Source organism: Garra rufa, chromosome 5 (assembly GCF_049309525.1).
Source record: "Garra rufa chromosome 5, GarRuf1.0, whole genome shotgun sequence".
In the NCBI taxonomy this organism is placed as follows: domain Eukaryota; kingdom Metazoa; phylum Chordata; class Actinopteri; order Cypriniformes; family Cyprinidae; genus Garra; species Garra rufa.
Window position 1 is genome coordinate 19,584,672 of NC_133365.1, and position 23,513 is coordinate 19,608,184.

At 35.4% G+C, this 23,513-nt stretch overlaps 1 protein-coding gene across 1 annotated transcript in view; it reads right to left on the reverse strand.

The window, feature by feature from the left end:
- Positions 1–23,513, reverse strand: part of pappab (pregnancy-associated plasma protein A, pappalysin 1b) — a 130,169-nt gene that overhangs the window by 46,341 nt on the left and 60,315 nt on the right. Inside the window, exons 8-10 of the mRNA XM_073841297.1 lie at positions 6,988–7,116; positions 6,599–6,690; positions 641–837 (exon numbers count right to left, since the gene is read on the reverse strand). Coding sequence (XP_073697398.1) covers positions 641–837; positions 6,599–6,690; positions 6,988–7,116 — 418 coding nt within the window. The remainder of the gene's footprint in view (positions 1–640; positions 838–6,598; positions 6,691–6,987; positions 7,117–23,513) is intronic.

Consider the following 23,513-nt stretch of genomic DNA (forward strand, 5'->3'; position numbering starts at 1 on the left):
TGTAGCAATATACACTACCGTTCAAAGTTTGGGGTCAGTGAATTTTGAAAGAAATTAATACTTTTATTCAGCAAGGAAGTGTTAAATTGATAAAAAGTAATAGTAAAGACATATTGTTTGCAAATATTTATATTTTAAATAAATGCTGTTCTTTTGAACTTTTTATTTATCAAGGAATACTGAAAAAAGTATGACAATGGTAAGTACAGTAATACAAAACAATATTAAGCAGCATAACTGTTTCCAACATTGATCATAAATCACATATTATAATGATTTCTGAAGAATCATGTGACACTGAAGACTGGAGTAATGATGCTGAAAATTCAGCTTTGCATCACAGGAAAAAGTTATATTTTAAAGTATATTAAAATATAAAACTGTTATATTAAATTGCAATAATATTTCATAATATTACTTTTTTCCCTGTATTTTTGATCAAATAAATGGAACATTGATGACCATAAGAGACTTCTTTAACCATTAAAAATCTTACTGATTCCAAACTTTTGAACAGAAGTGTATATATATAATACTAAATATCAATCAACATTTCACAGATTCTTCAACACATCCTACACCGTATGTACGTGCAGATGTGCAGGTATGCTTGTAAAAGTGCCTCTTTAAGCATCCTCACCTTTGTCACTGCAGGATATCCAACAGCCACCTCCGCTGGACAGTGTATCTTCTCCTCATTGGACACCTCCACCGCAGTGGCCCATTGATCCAGGAAGCCGCTCGGGGTATAGAGACCACAGTCCCTTACGCTCGCCTCCCGCTCAAAGTCTTCACACACACCATCACCGTCGTAGAAGTAACACAAGCTGGGCTCATCTTCAGAAGAGAGAGATAGAGATGAAGCAGTATGAGAGCAATACTAAAGCTCTGCATTAAAGTCCTATCTCAAATGCTGAGATCAGCAGACTGTTTGAGCTGCTAGCAGTTATTCATGTCCTTAACTTTATCCCAGCGGTTCTCAGACAGTTTCAGGAAGCAGATGACTTCAATAGTAAAACATAAATGGCAAACCACCTAAAACCCTTTACCCATTTACAGTATATATATATATATATATATATATATTTCTATCATGACAACTCTCTGAAGATTTAGCATGGTAATGGATATGAAAATGTTAATGTATTTGGTCTTGGCAGGATAGATCTGCTATGCTGCTGAATCGCTGCAGCTGTTGGTTATTGCTGTTGTTGTAGATTATTGTTGCTGCTGCTGCAATGTACAGCAGGTACAGGACATTGCTACTACCAATACATATGCCGATACAGTACTGTGAGTATATAAGACATGCTGCTGCACAAGTAGCATATATAATAACCAATAGCAGATCTAAACAGGTGGAGCTGGGGAGGTGGAGGGTTTTAGAGGAACTCTAAAAAATGCATTTAATGCTAACCAGTCATTTAAATGTAAAGCACACAGTTCATTGGCTGTGCATGCAACATGAAACAATCACAACCGAGTCTCAATAAAATACGTACCTCTTTTTTTTACAGCACCGTTTTATGTACCTTTGTTAATCAGCCAAATAAAACACATTTATACAGTCTGAATAATAATAAAATAAATAAGATTTCTGTGGTAAGAAATAACTTATTGGCATTTTAACAGTTTAAAATTATAACAACAGCCGATTCAATTCGAGGACTTGATTTAAAAAAATCCTCAATTGCATTTTGCCCGTGTCGAGTAATGATTGATGATTTCCATGGGCGAGAATCCACACAAACTGTTATCATTTACATGTGTGGAGCATCTCAAACTCCATCTCTGCATATTGTTGTGAGTTTGGGTTATTTATAATGTTCATCTGGGAATGCAATGTGCACAATTTCATAAGATTTGTAAGGTAAATCATTTATAAACCTATGCAAACACAGGATAATACATCAATATCTTTCTCAATATGCTAACTGTTCATCGTGGTTTTAAGTAATTACAAGATGTGAAGCTATGCGACATGATTTCATGAAGGGTACAAGCGGTGTATCCAAAATAAGATGAGCAGAGGGCAAACCTGAATCAACAAAGAGGTAAAGTGCCTTTTATGAGCTCCTTGTGAGTTTGCAGGTGATGAAAATAAAATCATATACACACAACAATAAACACACTTCATCCAGCAGACGTATTATAGATAGTATTTGACAAAGCGCAGCTAAGACCCTAAGTCTATGCAGTTTTAAAATTCTCACTGTACGTTACAAAAAAAGAAAAAAATGACACATAATCAACAGAAATAAGATCAAAATAATATAAACAAAACAAAAAGATATTTAAAAAAATTGAAATAATGAACAAAACATTTTGATGATGATAATAATACTAATACGGTCATCCTTCAAGTGGTGTCAATATAACAGGAGTAAAGCATTTATGTCAGCTTATATGTAATTTAGCTGAGTACAGGACATTCTGTTTAGTTTGTCATAAAGGTTGTTTAGAGCACTCATTGTTTTACTTGGCATTACTTCACAGTGTTAATACAGGGCCTATTTTTTTTATTAACTAGACAAGGACAGTCATAAATCATCATTCATGATGACAGATTGATTATCTTTTATGACTGTACTTCATGTATCAGCAGCCCAGATGCACTTCTAGCAAATTGATCACCTCAATTAAAATCCCACTACCATTATCAGGTGAAGGACTTCAAGCTTCTTTTTAATAAGAGGTCTAGCCTTTTAAAATGTTGATTTGTGTTGTTTGTTCTTTGTTTTGTGCCCTGATGTGTCCCATTCCTGTCTTTGGCCAGGCCCTGAGGTGTCAGCAAAATTTGAATGCGTATAGCTGACACCAAGGGAACACGCTTTGAATTGCACCGTTCTGTCACCTGTTCAGTCCAGCCATCCTGGTAATCAACAGCTACGAGGTGTCAATCATGGCAAACAGCGGTCAGGAAACAAGTTTGCAAGATGTGCACTTATCAAATCAAACACTATTTCCCTGGCAAGCTACAAAACAATATTAACAAGGACAGACTATGTAAAGTTAGAGGCATCCTCAGGCGCACAGCAGCCGCAGTTCATCATTCAGAGGAAGCTACTATGTGTAAAGGGCAGCAGGATCCACACTGCACCTTGTCACATCACTTCCTGTGCTAAAAAAGCACGGAAGTGTTTTATTAATACTGTGTTACCACATTTGGTTCGCGTGACACGTTCAAAACAGAGCTCTGGAAAATATCAAGAACCGCAGGGTTGACGTAACCATAGATCTTTGCCCTTTTGCTTGATCAGAGGTTTGTCTTGGAGTTCGTTCAACATAAATGCAAGCTGCTCAAAAAACACCAAGCCGAGATAAGACATTTTATTTCTGTCAAGCATTCTGCTGTTTTGGACAAAGCAACCGACCAAAAATTGAGACGTTTGTTTAAAGTAACACGGAAAGCTCCAACTTTCCACACGAAGATGTACAAAACTGATGCAGCAAAGCAAGTGGAATGTGCTCAGTGTCAGTGACTATTATTATTAAATGAATAGTTCTGCAAAGAAAATAAATATTCTGTCATTTACTCACCCTCATGTCATTCCTGACCTAACTTGATTTTTTTTTCACGCAAAAGCAAAGAATGAATTTTTGATCACTGCACTGGTTGCTCTTTTTCATGTAATTGACCCTTCGCAAAAAACTGCCCTCTTTAGTTACAGTGAGGGAAAGAATTATTTGATCCCCTGCTGATTTTGTACGTTTTCCCACTGACAAAGAAATGATCAGTCTATAATTTTAATGGTTGAATCATTTGAACAGTGAGGGATTTTGTCCCACTCCTCTTTGCAGATCCTCTCCAAGTCATTAAGTTTTCGAGGCTGATGTTTGGCAACTTAAACCTTCAGCTCCCTCCACAGATTTTCTATGAGATTAAGGTCTGGAGACAGGCTAGGCCACTCCAGGACCTTAATGTGCTTCTTCTTGAGCCACTCCTTTGTTGCCTTGGTCGTGTGTTTTGGGTCATTGTCATGCTGGAATACCCATCCACGACCCATTTTCAATGCCCTGGCTGAGGGAAGGAGGATCTCAACCAACAACTGACGGTACATGGCCCTGTCCATCGTCCCTTTGATGAAAGCAGAAAAACACCCCAAAGCATAATGTTTCCATCTTCATGTTTGACGATGGGGATGGTGTTCTTGAACTCATAGGCAGCATTCCTCCTCCTCCAAACACAGCGAGTTGAGTTGATGCTAAAGAACTCGATTTTGGTCTCATCTGACCACAACACTTTTACCCAGTTCTCCTCTGAATCCTTCAGATGTTCATTGGCAAACTTCAGACTGGCCTGTACATGTGCTTTGTTGAGCTGGGGGTTCCTTGTGGGCGCTGCAGGATATCAGTCCTTTGGCGTAGTGCGTTACCAATTGTTTTCTCGGTGACTATGGTCCCAGCTGCCTTGAGATCATTGACAAGATCCTCCCGTGTAGTTTTGGGCTGATTCCTCACCGTTCTCATGATCATTGAAACTCCTTGAGGTGAGATCTTGCATGGAGGTCAGACTGAGGTGGAGGTCTACAATCTTGTCCCTGACATCCTTGGACCCCCTTTTGGATATTGGCTATGGTGGAGAGTTTGGAATCTGATTGATTGCTTATGTGGACAGGTGTCTTTTATACAGGTAACAAGCTAAGATTAGGCGCACTAAGCACTCGTTACCTGTATAAAAGACACCTAGGAGCTGGAGACTGATAGGGGATCAAATACTCATTTCACTCATTAAAATGCAAATTAATTTATAACTTTTTTGAAATGCAATTTTCTGTATTTTTTAGTTTTTATTCTGTCTCCCACTGTTAAAATAAACCTACCATTAAAATGATAGACTGTTCTGGCAAACACACAAAATCAGCAGGGAATCATTTTTTTTTCTCACTGTATGGTTGCTATGTCTGACAAACAATGCTGCTCTCACACTACACATCATTTTCTCATGCAGTGTAAAATACATTGTGGAGCAAAGAGGAAACTAACAACGCGCTTACAGACAAGACAGAGCCAGGTTCCTTCTGGTATGAAACAAGGTCTCAACTTTAAAATGTAATTTTTTAAGAAATAAATAAATACCATTTTGTGGCTCTTTAATGTGTTGTGACAGATCGCTGTATTGCCTTATTAGATCAATCAACACATGTTCTTTCTTTACTTCTTTACTACCTTGTCTGATTTGTTTGTCAGATGGTAAATGGCAGATTCTGTTATGATTGGTCAAAAGGCCTGTCAATCAAGCGGTGTGTCAAATACAATGCCTACTTGTATAATATTGCCTAACTTCACTCAAAGATAAAGGCCCTTTTTCTCGGCATTGACGGTTCCATGAAATTTATTTAACATTCATGGAAACATTCCATTGCATTAAAGGTTGTTTGCAGTGGAAAAAGTTTTTTTTTAGATTATTAAAATGTTCACAATAAGAAAAAAATGGTTTTCAGAAATATTCACTAAAAGGTTCTTTTAGAAACCCCAAATGATTATTCTGTGACACTGCTGTAAAAAAACCCTTTTGAATGTTTTATTTTTAAGAGTGTATATCATATGGATTAAATACAAGACAAAAACTCTGTACATCTACATCACTTAAAGAAAGCGTGCCTTGTAATTACAAAGATTTCTCTGAGACGTTTATGTTGATTTTTCTCTTTTTATCCATGACTTTTGATGTAAATTCCAAATGTTAATTTTTGGGTGAACTGTTCCTTTAAGGCAGTGAAGGCTGAACTCATTGAACCTACTCCAAAAAAAGCGGAACTGCCAATTAAGCACTGTCGGGTACTAGTGCAACCTCAGACTTCCAGAGGTGTCCTAGAGGTCAGACAAGACTTCAGCTAGATGAATGTTGGCTACATTCAACAGCGAACTTCAAAAGCCCTTCTTATCTGTTCTTCTTTGCTGCCTCCTTTTCTTCTCTCTGTCTTTTTTTACTCCACTCCAGCTTTCCGTCCACACGTTTAGAAGAAAAGGGGATTGTTGTATTACTGCTAACAGGAAGAAGTGCCACAAAGGTTCGCTAGTGCTCGTTAGGCAGATCTTAGAGCTCTACAGCAAAGAGTAAAGTCTTTTGTGAGGGGACTTAAATGTCCGTAAGGGGGTCCAATTATGTGGCCAATTGTTTTGACAGAACTGATTAGCTCACAACTTAAAGCACTCCATTAACATCACAACCAGCTAACAAGTTTTGTGCTATAAAGGGACAGTACAACAGAACTTTCTTGGTCTTTCACACATTGTCAGTCTAGGACACTGTGTGACACTGATGACAGGCTGAAGCCATGAGATTGATGGCTGGGCAACCGGGCAGAACTGACATCAATAGGGTGCTGAGAAGTAATGAGCAATACAGCTAAATGCTGCTGGAGCAAAACATCAATCAAACTCATGCTACACTTTATGTACCTTTAGTTCATTGTACTTTCCTGTCGAAATAGCGCTAAAAATAAGCATTTAAAACCCGAAATTAAAACTCTGTCATTATTATTCACCCCCACGTCATGTACACACACATGTATGGGTTAGAATAAATAGAGGGTAAATAATGACTTAATTTATATTTGAACTACTTTTCTACATATAGATGATGGTCACCTACCAACACAGTTGAACAACGGCTCTTTCTTGCACTGGTTTGAGCAGCCATCTCCATTAGCGAAGTTCATGTCATCACATTGCTCTCCAAGATATCTGAAAGGCATACACACAAAAAAGATTAATCACACAAATAACCTTATTGCCACAAAGCTGCTTTTAAATAAAAAAAAATGGACCTTTTGTCAGTTATGGTTCAAAACAGTTGATGCCAAAGCAAGAAATAATAATAATAAAATAAGGATTAGAAGAAAAACCTGCTAATGGAACAAAACAAAATCAAATTTCATTCAAGATACAGCCTCTGTAAATGATTTGTTTACCACATGGATACATTTTTCATTTTCATTACAACTACAGTGAATGCATTGAGGGTTTAGAGAGTGAACTCACTTTTGGATGAGTCCGTCTCCACAGTAGGGTGAGCCCAGCTGGTGAGAGAGAGGAGGAGATGGTTCACTCTCTGCTCTTCTAGACACTGTCAGCACATGGTAGGTGTATGTCTCATCAGGCTTTAAGTCCCTGGAACACATAAACAAGGGCTATTAGTATGTATTTAACCTTTTATGCAGGATGTAAATTATGGGGTTGTTTACAGAAACCCAACCCCCCAATGCTTGCACTCCAAAAACTGTGGACAAATAAAAGGTTGTGGGGCCTTACCATCCAAAATTTTGAGGTCAGTAAGAAATGAACACATTTATTCAGAAGGCCGTTTCTGCCACTGAATAACTGAACTTTTTTTAATAACTCAGAATTCTTTTCTCAGACTTTTTTTCTCAGAATTGTGAGATATAAACTTGCAATTCTGACTTTTTTTTTCTTCAGAATTGTATAATATAAACACAATTGTGATTAATGAAGTCAGATTTGTGAAATATAACCTCACATTTCTGACTTTTTTTTTCAGAATTGCATTATAAACTCGCTATTGCGAGTTAAAAAGTCAGAATTAAACAAATACATTTTTTTTCCAGAATTGTGCAATATAAGTTGCAGTTGTGAGTTTATAAAGTCCAATTTTTTGAGGGAAAAAAGTCTGACGTTCTCAGAATTGCAAATTATACTGTATCTCACAACTCAATTGCGAGGAAAAAACTTGCAATTCTAAGAAAAAGTCACAATTGCGGGATCTAAACTTGCAATTTTGAGAAAAAAAGTCACAATTGTGAGATAAAAACCCACAATTCTGAGAAAAAAAAGTCACAATTGCAAGATATAAACTCGCAATTTTGAGAAAAAAGGTAAAAAATGTGACATATGAATTCGCAATGCTGTGAAGTCACAATTGCGAGAAATAAACCCGGAGTTCTGAGAACAAGTGTCAATTGCAAGACATAAACTTGTAATTCTGAGAAAAAAATTGAGATATAAACTCCAAATTCTGAGAAAAAGTCACAATAGCGAGATATAAACTCACAGTTCTGAGAAAAAAGTCAATTGCGAGATATAAACTCACAATTCTGAGAAAAATGTCAATTGCAAGACATAAACTTGCAATTCTGAGAAAAAAGTCACAACTATGAGACATAAACTTGCAATTCTGAGAAAAAAAAGTCACAATTATGAGATATAAACTCACAATTCTGAGAAAAAGTCACAACTGCGAGATACAAACTCGGAATTCTAAAAGAAAAGGTCAGAATTGTGAGTTTATATCTTACTATTCTAACTTTATTTCTCAGAATTTTGAGTTTATTTTTCAGATTTGCATGCTTATATCTTGCAATTATGACTTCATAACACAATTGTGAGTTTATATCATGCAATTCTTTTGAAAAGATTTAATTTGTCTCGAAATTCTGAGAAAAAAGTCAGAATTGCAAGTTTGTATCACTATCATCAATTCTGAGAAAATGAGATGTAAACTTGTAATTTTGAGAAAAGAAGTCAGAACTGTGAGATAAAAACTTTTTTTTATTAATTTTTTTCAGTGACAGAAACGGGCTTCTATAAAATAAAATAAAAAAGAACAAAAAATAAAAATAAAAGAGAAACAGCACAACTGTGTTTAACTTTCATGATTAAAAAAAAGTTCTAAATGTTTCTTTTAATAAAATGCAGCCTTAGTGAGCATAAGAGATTTAAAAAAAAAAAAACATTTTTAAAGGTTTTTTAAATGTCTTATCATAAAAATAAGATAAAATTTGATTAAAAGTTTGCCAAACAGACACTGGTGAACAGATATATTGCACACATGCTTTCCATTAGTACTTCAAGAAAACATGACAAGAACTGTCATCACTTATCGGTTCACTATATATTAGCTCTTAAGTCCTGCACCTGTTCCTGACTTAAGTTGAACATGCACACTTTTTCTATAACATCTCTATAACACAAAAAGCTTTAGTACAAAGAAAGACTTTATACCTTTAAGAGCAATCTGCTTACCTCTACCTACGTTAACTCTCTTCAAATATTTACAACTGAGAGATGGAAAATTACTCTGGAATGAGTGTTTATGAGACAGTTGTAGTGTTTGCTATTATATACGGTGATAAGCACTCGGCGCATTTAATTTAAGGGATTTCGTGTGAAACAAACTGTCCCCTTTCATCTTCAAGCACCAACAATTAGATGCTAAGAAAGGATGGCTATTGTAATGTGACTCTACTTAGAGTACAAAGCGTGCTGTACGCTCTCTGTGCTCTCGGCACTCGTCATGACTGTAATACAACCCTTCAGGTACATGAAGCGCAAGACTCAGCGCAAAGAAAAGCTCTAGTCATCATCTGTGCTTGGATCAGGCCTCAGCGTAGGATCCAGCAAGCGGACCACCCAAATAACCCAAGACCCCCTCGTCCCATAAAATGCATTTCCTCTCTCGTTCTATTTATCTTCACCTCACAATGAAATGCCAAGAATAGAGCGACGGAGAATAGTTGTGGAGGGAGCGCAGGATCAATTGGGGAGGCAGAGGGGGAGGTACTGCGCTTTTCTCTCGGACAATACGCCCATCTGTCTGCGTTACCAGTCTGTAACTCTCCTTCTTTCTTTCTTTCTTTAAAAAAAATTAAATTAAATATCTTCCTGTTATCGAACTAGCCGCTTATGGGGCTCGGGTTAACGAAAACATTTTAATCGCGACTCAAATCAACCCTTAAACCTCTGTCTGCACATATGCTTCTCAGATCCTTTACACCGCTTTAACTTTCCGCCTGCAGGAACACAAACTTGGAGGGATCGCGCAGTGTGCGGAAAGCCTCACAGCTGGTTCAGGTATACTCGACTCAATCAGCTCCACCATGAGGCTCTAAAACCCCACGAGCTCCTCCAGCTGCAGACTTCCCAAACAGTCAAATATGGGTCAGAGAGCCTCAGTGGTGTGAGAACCGCCGAGTGCCAGAGGACACTTTGCTAGAACTGCACGCGGAGTCTGAGCCAACCCCCAAAGGCAGGAGCTGGAAGATCTTGGCCCGCAATGTGGTCTTGTGGCTGTGTTTTTCTAAGACATGTTTGTTGTGGAGAGGCAGAGCAAAGCTAAAAAAGTACTGCTGCTATCCTTAACAGCCACAGTGACTCCTGAGGTAGACCGTTGGCTTGGTTTCCACAACGAGGAAAGGATATTTTGCTTGTTGAATCGAGTAAGTATCAATTTAGCCATCAATGTCTTGTGGCTGCATTACGAATTTGCGGCCAGGCTGTTTGTTTGTGAAATCATAATCATTTATTTGAGCAACTGGAGCTTTTGCGCATTACTAAAAACGCTCAGAGAAGATCATTCTTAAAAATAAACCTGCAGATATAAAACTTTTTATAGATCCGCCAGCAGTACAAGACGACGAGGTTCAAATGAAATTTCACTGGAGCTCAAACGCTGCAATCTGTCACAGAACCTTCCTGGCTTGGTGTTTTCGGACGATAACAACATTTTTCAAGCCTCTGTGATGGAATTTGTGCTAGCTCATGACATCATCGCTATTCCCGTGCGGGATACCCCGCAGCAGTGTGGGAAAACAGTGCAGCTCCGAGCCCTTCACTCTTAAGTCAACAGGGTGGGAGCGTGCAACACTGACAATGTTCAGGAAGCACAGGGTAGTTAAACAAGACGGTAACCAGACACTAAATCACTGGGTATAAATATGACCAGTTTCACTTCCTGAAATCATAATGGGTTGGTTTCTATCAACACTCGTAGCTTTTCATCTGTCCGGAGTTTCTTTTCATTGCCAAATTACCATATAGGTTAATGACATCTAAGGGGCCGTTCACACAGAATGTGTTCTTGCATTTAAAAAAGACAAGATGAAAGATCTCGAGACTTCTTTTAACATAAGTGCTGTGTTTTTTTTTTTTTTTTCATGTTTAAACATAACCATCTAACATGTTTACATGCAAAACATTGGAAAAGCAGTGAATGGTAATGCAAAAACGTGTTCTGTGTAAATGGCCCCCCAAAAGTGTCCGCGAATAAAGGGAAAATCTCTTGAAAAAATAACGTTTGAAACAATGCATCAGTTTCTAGAAATTTTTACCTTTAACCTAAAAAATGTGGTGTAATGTATTAAAAATTACTTATTATTTAATTATAAAAATAACATTTTATAAATATTAAAAACTTATACAATCTTAATTTTTTTAAAAGTAGTTTCTTATTTTTTTTTTTTGCAAAAATTAATTATTCATTAACAAATGTGACCTTGGACCTCAAAACCAGTCATAAGGGTCAATTTATCAGAATTGAAATGTACACATCATCTAAAATATATTTAAATATGCTTTCCATTGATGTATGGTTTGTAAAAGTAGGACAATATTTGGCCGAGATGCAACTATTTGAAAATCTAAAAAAATAAAATAATAATAATAATAATATTGAGAAAATCGCCTTTAAAGTTCTTAGCAATGCATATTACTAATCAAAATATTAAGTTTTAATATATTTATGGTAGGAAATTTACAAAATATCTTCATTGGAACATGATTTTAATATCCTAAGGATTTTTGGCATAAAAAAATCGATTATTTTGACCCATACAATGTATTTTTGGCTATTGCTACAAATATACCTGTTCTACTTAAGACTGGTTTTGTACTCCAGGATCACAAATATCAAATTGTGGGGGAAGTCGCACCACATTACATATTACGACTTAATTTTTAGCAGACAAAAAATTAAAAAAAAAAAAAATTTTCATCCAAAAACTTAAAACATTATAGAAGAGTATGTGTACATTTTTAAAGTTCTTTTTATATGCTTATTTAAAGTGTGAATTACTTTAACGCAGATGAATAAAAGAAACGCTTGGCATTTACGCAACCTTGTCTCATGACGAAAACGTACCTGTGGGAAAATGCAAAATAAAAGAAGTCTTTGTTTTGTTCCCTGGAACAGATGAACGTACATATGGTACGTTTTATGTAACGTTGGTTTTGTATGTGTCACTGCAGTTCTGACTTGAAATGTCAGTTGAGTTGGCTCTATAACTTAATGCTCCATGACGTTTTAAAATAATGTACCATCTGCACTACACCTAAACTCATCCGATAGTATGAACAAAAGCGAATGTGACATAAAAACACAATCGCAAGCATGCCGTTTTAGCTTGTTTTCCGATCTCTCATCTTTCAGCTCTTTAATCGTGAGTCATGTTTTTCACAGGATTCGTATCCAAGGATTCTGCATCCTAAGTCAAATTCCATGCTGGCTGAGATGCCGAGCAAGCTTGTTACGTCTGGAAAGCGGAACATATGGAGCTGTCATCATAACTGTGTATGAAAACGATTACAAGTGCTTGCTATTTCGCGTCTTGTGAAAACGTTCCCACAGGTACCTTTTCGTTATGAGATCAGGTAGCATTTACCACATGTGGAATGAATTTTTTTTTTGTGTGCAATGTGGTCTGCACTTCATTGCAGCTGGACTTTGAAACAAACTTGCAGAAGAGTGAGATATACAAGGCCGTCTTTTCTGGTGCTTGTAATTGAGCTCTATAGAGGAGCACACTCATCCTCCTTAGTCTTTCTGAAGGTACTCCTCTCTTTCAGCCCAGATGCTGGAAAAATCACATTATAGTATTTGCTGTATACCTTCAAAAGAAATCAAAGAGATGCATGTCATAATGCTAAGCCCTCTGTGCAGCTGCTCGCTGCTTGAAGTGTTTAGGAGGAGAATGATGATCTAAAAACTTAATTACTTCAAAGGACTGGAAATAATTTGTCATTTAAAATCAAAATCAGATTTCATATGGCTAAATAAAACAACAACACAACCTCAATCATATAATTTACCAAACCACAGATGTTTGGTCAGACCGCAACTCAACCCAAGAGATCCATCAAGTGCTGCTTACTATATGCTCTATGAATGAAAGAGAAACGCTGCTGGAATCCATGACAGCTCTGGGGAAAAGTCGGACAAAATTCTTGCAATGTTGACCTTCAAGTAGGTAAAACTTAATCTCTTCAGATTACTACAGGAAAACAAAAAGACTGCATAAACACAGATGTCTTACCCAGAATGTCTTGCTCATGAATAGATACTAGAGACACTATTCTGAAGTCATGAATCAGGCATGTATTTCACAGCTTTAAAGCAATTATCCATTAAAATTTTTTTATATACACACACATACATTTTTCTATGGAAGTCTGTTTCTGCCAATGGAGGTAATTGACTTTTTATTTCACAATTTTGACTTTTTTCTTGCAATTGCGAGTTGACGTCTTGCAATTCTGACTTTTTGTCTTAGAATTATGATATAAACTCGCAATTCTAAGAAATGAAGTCAGAATTGCATGATATAAACGCAATTGCGAATTATAAAGCCAGAAACAAAGTTGCAATTCTGAGAAATGAACTCGCAATTCTCAGAAATAAAGTCGTAATTCTGAGAAATGAACTCGCAATTCTAAGAAATAAAGTCGCAGTTCTGAGAAATGAACTAAATTCTGAGAAATAAAGTTGCAATTCTGAGAACGTCAAAATTATGAGAAACAAAATCACAATTCAGAGAAATAAAAGTCGCAATTCTGAGAAATGAACTCACAGTTCAGAGAAATAAAGTCACAATTCTGAAAAATGAACTCACAAATCTAAGAAATAAAGTCGCAATTCTGAGAATTGAACTCGCAATTATGATAAAGTTGCAATTCTGAGAAATAGTCAAAATAATGATAAAGTTGGAATTTTCGAGAAATAGTCACAATTCTAAGAAATTAACCTCAATTCTAAGAAATAAAGTCACAATTCTAAGAAATAAAGTCACAATTCTAAAAAGTAATCTTGCAAATCTGAGAAATAGTCACAATTCAGAGAAATATAATTGCAATTCTGAGAAATAAACTCAATTCTGAGAAATAATGTTGTAATTCTGAGAAATAAATGTGCAATTCTCAGAAATAAAGTCACAATTCTGACAAATAGTTGTAATTCTGAGAAATTAAATTCAGAGCAATTCTGGTAAATAAACTCACAATTCTCGAAAACAAAGTTGTAATTCTAAGAAATAGCCGTAATTCTGAGAAATAAAGTGAACATGGACTGTATAGCTCACAATTGCAAGATATAAACTTGCAATATAAAAGTTATCATCTCGCAATTCTGACTTTATTTCTCAAAATTTTGAGTTTATCATGCAATTCCGAGAAAAAAATTCAGCATTGTGAGATAAAAAGTCACAATAACCTTTTTAGATTTTTTATTCAGTGGCGGAAACTGGCTTGCACATTTTCCTCACGCGTTTGAAAAATTCCACAAAAATTCTGTGTAAAGAGTGTTCAAAAACCTTTCATTTCACATTTTACAATCAAAAATGTAGGTCAGTAATAAGTTACAAAAATGACATTTTTTGTGTGAACTATACCTATAAATGCACAAAACAAAGCTAGATTTGCATACACTATATTGCCAAAAGCATTGAAAATCCCCTTCCAACGAACAGGTTTGACTAATTTAATATTTTCCATGAGTACAAATCTTAATGTTTAAGCATCTAGGGGATTGTGTTCTTCTAATTTGACAGCAACAGCTTTGACAGGACCCGTTTCTATGCTAACATGACAGTGCCTCTGTGTATAAGGCAAGTTTCAAAAAGAAATGATTGATTCAGTCAGTGTGGAAGAAATTGACTGGTCTGCAGAAAGTCATAATCTCAGCTGAACACCTCTGGTGTGACTTTAAATGCAGACCTTGAGCCAAAAACTCATCACCAAACACCAATGACAAAAGTATTGGAACACCCCTTCGTTAGAACAGAAAAAGGCACTTCCAAAACTGTGACAACAAAGAGGGAAACAGTTCATGTATTTATAAATTGTATTTCCATCTCTGTTGCAACCGTTTTGGACTGTACCCATAGTTACAAGTCATTAGTATTTGCTGATGAGTTTTTGGCTCAAAGTCTGCATTTAAAGTCACTCCAGAGATGTTCAGCTGGGATTAGGACTTTGCTTTCTGCAGAGCAGTCAAGTTCTTCCACACTGACTGAATCAATCATTTCTTTTTGAACCTTGCCTTATACACAGAAGCATTGTCATGTTATTAGAATAGAAAAGGGTCCTGTCAACGCTGTTGCTACAAAATTAGAAGAACACAATCCCCTACAATATCATTATATGCTTAAACATTACCCATGGAAATTTTACAGTAGTCAAACCTGTTCATTAGAACGGGGTGTCCCAATACTTTTGGCAATATAGTGCATCTTGTGCATGCTTACAACATGCAGCACTGATTCGTGGGTCATGTGCATTTTTTTTTACAGTGCTTTGTCTTGTTGGCCTGTGACATAATCATATTGATAGATCTGACAATGAAAACACGGGTGTGTGAAGCAGTATGGAGGTTCTCGGAGGCCATGCTGTTTAATCACTTTCCATACTGTAGCGCCAGTGATCTATAGCGGCTGTTCTTTGGCTGAGATCGGATATTACAGCACATTCCCCAGCTACACTGAAGAGCTCTCATTAGGAAGCCTGCCTCTTTTAGCCAGACACCACTTTGATTGGGGCTGCTTTCACTGGTCACAATGAGTGATTGCCTGCCTCTATTGGAGCCGAACTAGGCTTGCACCTGGAGGATGAAATGGCCATGTAATTTTGAGCCACTCTGGAGCTGACAAAACATTTTATGGCCCTTGTTTTCCTGGTTGATATGAAAACGATCTCTAGTTAATTGTCACACAGCGATGAAGGATCAGGACTGTGTGGACTCAGCAAATGCCACCCACATTGAGGACTGAAGGGAGAAGAAGTGAGAAAAACAGATAGTGGACGATAACAATAACAATGGGACAAAATAACTGACAAGAATCATGCCTGTAGTAATACTCTTCATTTCAGGTAGCAAACCATCACTCCTGTTAATTTAGTAACATTTCTTATGAGTCTTTAGGAAACAACTCTATATCAGTGTTGTTTTCGTCAACGATGACGATGACGAAATCATTTCGTTGACGCCACTTTTTTTCATGACGATAACGAGACGATGACGAGATAAAAATGGCTCGTTGATGACTAAAACATGACGAGACGTGTGTGAGTTTTCGTTGACAAGACGAGAATAGACGAAAATGTTAGTGGGTGGTCCGTCAGACGTTTAAAATGCATGACATTTCCGCTTATTGTGCATGCCAATTAAAACTTAAAAAGTATCTGACGCTATGGCAAGCCGTTTTAGCATTAAATACTCTTTGCTATACTAGTATGGCAAGCCGTTTTAGCATTCCATCCTTGTTTGTCTTTTATGTTCTAAAACATTCCTTCATTATTGTAATTATTGGTGAAAATAGTCGATCCGGAAGCTCACATTGTGTTGAACTATAGATCTGCTATTTTCAGAACAGCAAAATATTTACTGACCTACATTAATTTGTTAAAAGACTACTTTTTTCACTTTTTTTGACTAAAACTAGACTAAAACCTTTTTGACTTTTCGTCGACTAAAACTAGACTAAAACCTTTTTGACTTTTCGTCGGCTAAAATTGGACTAAAACTATCACATATAGAAGTGACTAAAATTTGACTAAAACTAAGAAGCATTTTAGTCCAAAAGACTAAGACTAAGACTAAATCTAAGATGGTTGTCAAAAACAACACTGCTCTATATCTATGACGCAATTACAGAACTTTACAATAAAGTGTTATTAGTCAACATGAAATGAATTAAATAACATGAACAAACAGTGAATACATTTATTACAGTATATATTAATCTTTGTTAACGTTAGGTAATAAAAATACAGTTATTCAATGTTAGTTCATGTTAGTTCACAGTGCATTAACTAATGTTAACAAACAACTTTTTTTAATAATGCAAAATGCTAAAATTAATATAAACTAAAATTAATTAATGCTACTGAAGTATTGTTCATTCTTTGTTCGTGTTAACTAATGAAACCTTAACGTAAAGTGTTACCATATTTTTATACAAGACCTTTTACTCGCCCTGTCATCATTTTCACTTTCTCCACAACAAAAAGGAATGATTTATTTTTATAATGCACTATATTAATAGACTATTACTACAGACATTTACATTTATAATGTTCTAAAAGATTTATATTTTTAAAGTCAAGTTTCAAATATCGTGTTATTATGATATTAGCATATTACAGTGATTTCTGAAAGATCGAGTGAAACTAAATTTTGATATTATAAAATATTAAAGTCTAATATATTTCAATTATTTAATAGTAAAAATGTTAATAATGTTTCACAATATTACTGTTTTACTGTATCAAATAAGTGGAGCTTTGGTGACAAAAACAAAGAAAACAAAATATATCTATTTAACATTTATTTTATTTATAAATATTACATTTATATTGTAGTTTATCATTTTTCTATATATTTTAATTGTATTCAAGAATGAAATATATAATATATAAATATATACCAATGATTCTCTCTCTCTCTCTCTCTCTATATATATATATATATATATATACACACACACACATACACACACACACACACATATATATATATATATATATATATATATATATATATATATATATATATATATATATATATGTAGTATTTTTTAAATATACTAAAGTATATAAAATAATAGATTAAAATGCTATAATAAAACTCCATGAAAGCAATAAAATCGCACATATTTTTTTATGTCATTGTATAAAAAAAAACTAAACAAAACAACACCACTTTGGTGACAAGTTAAGGTCTTTGCACACTGAGTCTGAAAATTTTGTATGCGAAAAACAGAAAATTGAACCCGATCCAATTTTTTTAAATGATGGACGAAAGTTTTAGAGACAGTGTGTGTACAGGTCCTGAGCCACCGTGATGTCCTGTGTGTGACACATTTTGACAAATATGAATAAATGCATACAAAAATTTATTTGACTTCAAACATGTATAAGATCTGTTTCTTTGAATCAGACTGAGCCCAGGCCTTATTCTTGTTTATACTGAATCCAACTACTGCAGTAAACTAAATGAACAGTACTTGAGTCTAGAAGTTACTGTAAAATTCCCATAAGGAGCCTAACTCTAGGAATTGCTTGTGCTGATACTGAATAATGAATTTCCTGGATTTAGCTTTTAGCTGAAGTGGAAGTCTTTCTGAAATATCCTATATTACTCCTCACAACAGCATTCTCAACAGCACTTTCGCTGTGCGTTTAAGAATTTCAGACGAGGGGTGTTTTTTTTTCCGCCGATCCCAGAGCGGTACAAGCCTGCTGATACACTGATACATTTTCTCACCATCTGGTGAATACAGCTGTGCGGAATTAATATATAAAACAAACCTTTTCAATTAAAAACCACATTATCTGAGCAGATTAAGCTGTTGGCTGCTGATTCTGGATACCTCGCTAACACAACTTGGACTGTGCTACTACAAACTAAACACAGCTTTAATATATGTTTGGATATGTCAGTATAAATACCACTTTAATTCTGTGAAGATTTGCTGAGACTCTTTTCAATTCTAAATATTATATATATAATAATATCTCGATATTTATTTGTTAAGATGAAAAGATCTGCACGTCTTTTCCTAACGTACTGCTGCTGCAGCCGTCACTGTATTTACTGTAGTTTCACTTGTCAGCCAACTTTTTGGAAACAAGAAAAGACAACCAAAACAGCCCTGTGTGAGGACAGTGAAGTTCAGCGGGTTCACGTTGGGTCTTGTTTATATGCTTTTTGTAAAAGCTAATGTACATTATTGGCAGCCTGCCAACTGAGGTGTGGTCTTGTTCTGTTGGAGGGCTTAGCATTCAGAAGCTCTGAAAAAAAAAAAGCCCAACACAAATGACGCACAAAAAGGAGGAGACACAATGCCTGCCTACTAAATGACTAAAGTCTTCATTAATGTCCTGTTAATAACAGGGATATTTAAGAAATAATAAATGCTCAATAGGCCTTTTTTCCACTTTTAAGAAGTAATCTGAAATTGGATACTACTTCTCCAAGTTTCATGATTGTTACTTTAGTTATTCCAAGAAATGATCCCGAAATCATTGCAGAGGTTTACAACTAGTGTTTGGAGCAGAAATATAAACATGGGAAACATTGGCGATTAACGGGATAGTTCACTCCAAAATGAAAATTCTGTCATTAATTACTCACCCTCGTCGTTCCAAACCCGTAAGACGTTTGTTCATCTTTGGAGCACATGTTCAAATATTTTTGATGAAATCCGAGAGCTTTCTGACCCTGCAAAGACAGGAACGCAACTACCATGTTCAAGGCCTAGAAAGGTAGTAAGGACATCGATAAAATAGTCCATGTGACATCAGTGGTTCAACCGCAATGTTATGAAGCTACAATAATACTTTTTTGTGTGCAAAGAGAACAAAAATAACAACTTTATTCAACAATTTCTTCTCTTCTCGTGAACATGGTAGTTTCTTTGATGTCTATGCAGGGTCAGAAAGCTCTTGGATTTAATCAAAAATATCTTAATTTTTGTTCCGAAGGTGAATGAGGGTCTTACAGGTTTGGGACGACATAAAGGTGAGTAATTAATGACAGATTTTTTTATTTTTTGGTTAACTAACTTTTTAATCGTAAATGTTTTTTCCATTTAAATGTCCTTGCAGGCTGCACACAATATACAGTGTGAGCAGTGTTGTCCCATTCACACACAAATGACTCTTCTGAACTAATTCTTTCTAGTGAATCAAAAACATACAGCAATAACAGTGTAGTCTGATTCACAAACAAACAACTCCTATGAACTGATTATTTTTAGTGAATCAAGAACATATAGCACACCCTGTGTAATCCTAGTCTATCGTTGAAGTCAAAAGTTTACATACACCTCGCAGAATCTGCAAAGTGTAAATTATTTTACCAAAATCAGAGGAATCATACAAAATGCATGTTATTTTTTATTTAGTACTGACCTGAATACGATATTTCACTTAAAATACATTTACATATAATCCACAAGAGTAAATAACAGTTACATTTATAAAAAATTACGCTGTACAGAAGTTTACATACACTTAATTCTTAATACTGTGTTGTTACCTGAATGCTCCACAGCTGTGTTTTTTTGTTTAGTGATAGTTGTTCATGAGTCCCTTATTTGTCCTGAACAGTTAAACTGCCCCCTGTTCTTCAGAAAAAATCCTTCAGGTCCCACAAATTCTTTGGTTTTTCAGCATTTTTGTGTATTTGAACCCTTTCTAACAATGACTGTATGATTTTGAAACAACTGAGGGACTCATATGCAACTATTACAGAAGGTTCAAACGCTCACTGATGCTTCAGAAGGAAAAACAATGCATTAAGAGCAAACTTTTGAACAGAACCAAGATGTGTAAATTTCTACACATATATCATAAATATCAGATTTTTTCATTTAGTACTGCCCTTCAGAAGCTACAAAAGATCCCAGAAGATAAGAGGATCCCCCGGCTCTTAATTGATTGTGTTTCCTTCTGAAGCATCAATGAGCATTTGATCCTTTTGTAATAGTTGCATATGAGTCCCTCTGTTGTCCTCAGTGTGAAAAGATGGATCTCAAAATCATACAGTCATTCCAGGGTTCAAATACACAAAAATGCTGAAAAACCAAAGAATTTGTGGGATCTAAATTTTTTTTTTTTGAAGAACAGGAGGCAGTTTAACTGTACAGGACAAACAAGATACTAATGAAAAACTATCAGTAAACAAAAAACATTTAACTATTCAACTTATGTGGACTATATGTAAACATCTTTTATGTGAAATATCTTATTCTGGTCAGCACTAAATAAAATAGCATGCATTTTGTATGATCCCTCCTATTTTGGTAAAACAATTTACATTTTGCAGATTCTGCAAGTTGTATGAAAACTTTTGACTTCAATCTATTTAGTTGGAGTCAGTCAGCCTGTCAATCTGTCTGTCCGTTTCTGCTGTCATCAAAGAGGCAGAGGCTCTTCAAACCCTCTCTAATGATTTTGTGGCCACTCAGAATTTATGAGTATCCCATGAAGTTGAACTGTCTGGAGCACTTCAGCATGTATCTCTCAGATGACAACAAGCTGGCTGTGAAACTCTTTGAGATGACTGGTACCTAAGAAACATTCATACAACGGCAAAGCGCATCAGCACATGGCAAAAGCAAAGACATCATGCACCAGTGTTCCTAGAAATGTCTTGAATAGTGTTACTGCTTATAAACGGTGCATTCAGTCATTATTTGTTTATGTTGGCGGTCATGTTGACAAGCAAAAGAAAAATTTTCAGAGCCTCTTTAAGTGTTCATATGTCTAAGCTTGCCAGTACAAATCATTTATAATAGACAAATATTTCATCCTTGCTACGGGCGCAACAATACACTGATGTGTATTGATACATCAATCAAATGACTAACTGTAACCCCTCACACCCGGGCACCTACTAGTTGGCCTCCATTACACTCACCCCCCTAAACCTCACTCCCGTCCGGGTCACGGCACCAATGTAACCCCTCACACCCGGGTCCCACCGCACCCGCTCCGAGCCGGTCTCGAACCCGGGTCTCCGGCACGGGAGGCGGACGCGCTAACAAGGAGGCTAAAGGCTGCAACCTCTAGCGTCTGTCGCTAGTGCGTCTCTTGAGATCGGGGAGTGAGGTTTACCTGCACAGCACCTACTAGCTGGCCTCCGTTACATAACAATACTATGTAATGAAAAAACATTACATATAGATGTCAGATCCAGGGTTTTTATTGTTAACTAAAACTAGAACTAAAACTATTAAAACATTTTTTTAATATTTATAAAGTCAAATAAAGCTGTAATAAACAAAATATGTTAATAAACACTAAATCTGAAACAAAATATATATACAGTCAAGGAAATGACACAGGTTTCTCCCAAAAGATAATAAGATTATGTACAAGAGGCATCAATGCGGAAAAAAATATTTGGTAACACTTTCTATGAAGCCCGTATTTATAATACCTTATAACGGTATTCTTAAGGCATTATAATGAATGCATAATGCATTATAAAAAACCTTATAATATGTTATATCATCTCATGAGTATTCATAAAAACAGTTTTAATGTATTATAATTTTTACTTATTTGTGGTTATAGCTTTTAAGAGTATGATTACCTCCTCATAGTTATAACGTATTATAAGTCTCATATCTTGCCATTTTGCTCATGTCACTTTACTTAAAGCATACAAAGACCACTTATAAGTAATTATAATAATATTTCCCAAAGTATTCCCTAAGATCAGGCATCAGATCAGATGAATGTTTAATGACCCATTTGTATTATCAGTTTGATTATGTTGATGATACCCTTTAGACAGCTTTTGATAAGTAACTCTGCAACTCCATGTCAGCCAGCAGTAATTATCATTAATAGTATGCTAAATATATGCTAACACTAAATTTAGATGTTTCCCCAAAAAAAATAAACTATTATATTATTTTATATGTAACTTTGCAAGTACATGAACCTTCTACCTAGCCTAACCTTAACCTAAGTCTACTAATACTCTAAAGAGTGTTAGGTGAAATGTAGTTGGAAAGTTTAAGCTTATAGTAAGTAGAATAAGTGGACCATCAAAATAAAATGTAATATAATGTAAAAAAAAAAAAAAAACATGATATAGTCCATTATAAATTAAGTAGATTTAATATGGTGTCCATTGAGTGTTATAAATAATCATAATCTTAAAAGTTATAACCTCAAATACTCAAGTATTATAATGTATTATAATTGTTGTTACGATTATTCATGAGATGGTATAACATATTATAAGTTTTTTATAATGCATTATGCATTCATTATAATGCCTTAGAAATACCCTTATAATGTATTATAAATACGGGCTTCATAGAAAGTGTTACCAAATATTTCTTAGCTTTTATTTACATTTGAACAAAAAGTGGCATGTCCAAAATTATTCATACCCTTTGGAAACTGTCACAGTCTATGGGAAAATCCAAAGTTCTATGCCATTCCAAATAGTCCAAGCTGTTCTAAAGCATCCTAATTACCCTGATTCATTGGGAACAGCTGTTTTAATCAACTCAACAGGAGAAAAACAGAAGATCTCTGCTGTTGGTTTGTGGACAGTCATGGCTAAGACAAAGGAGCTCACTGAGGACCTGCGGCTGCGCATTGTGGCTGCTCACAAGTCAGGAAAGGGCTATAAGACCATATCTAAATGTTTTGAAGTTGCAGTGGCTACAGTGCAAAGTGTAAAAAACTAGCCAATAAAGGCTTTTCTATTGATAATTGAAAAGGGTATGAATAATTTTGGACATGCCACTTTTTGTTCAAATGTAAATAAAAGATGAATAATATTTTTTTCCACAATTATGCCTCTTGTACATCGTCTTATTATCTTTTGGGAGAAGCCTGTGTCATTTCCGTTCAAAAAAAAAAACTTGCTGGTTGAATAAAAGTAACTTTAAGTCAGAATTTGCCAGGGGTATGAATAATTTTGGGCTTGACTGTATACAAAAATTACTAAAATGTAACTGAAATGAAAGCTAATTTAA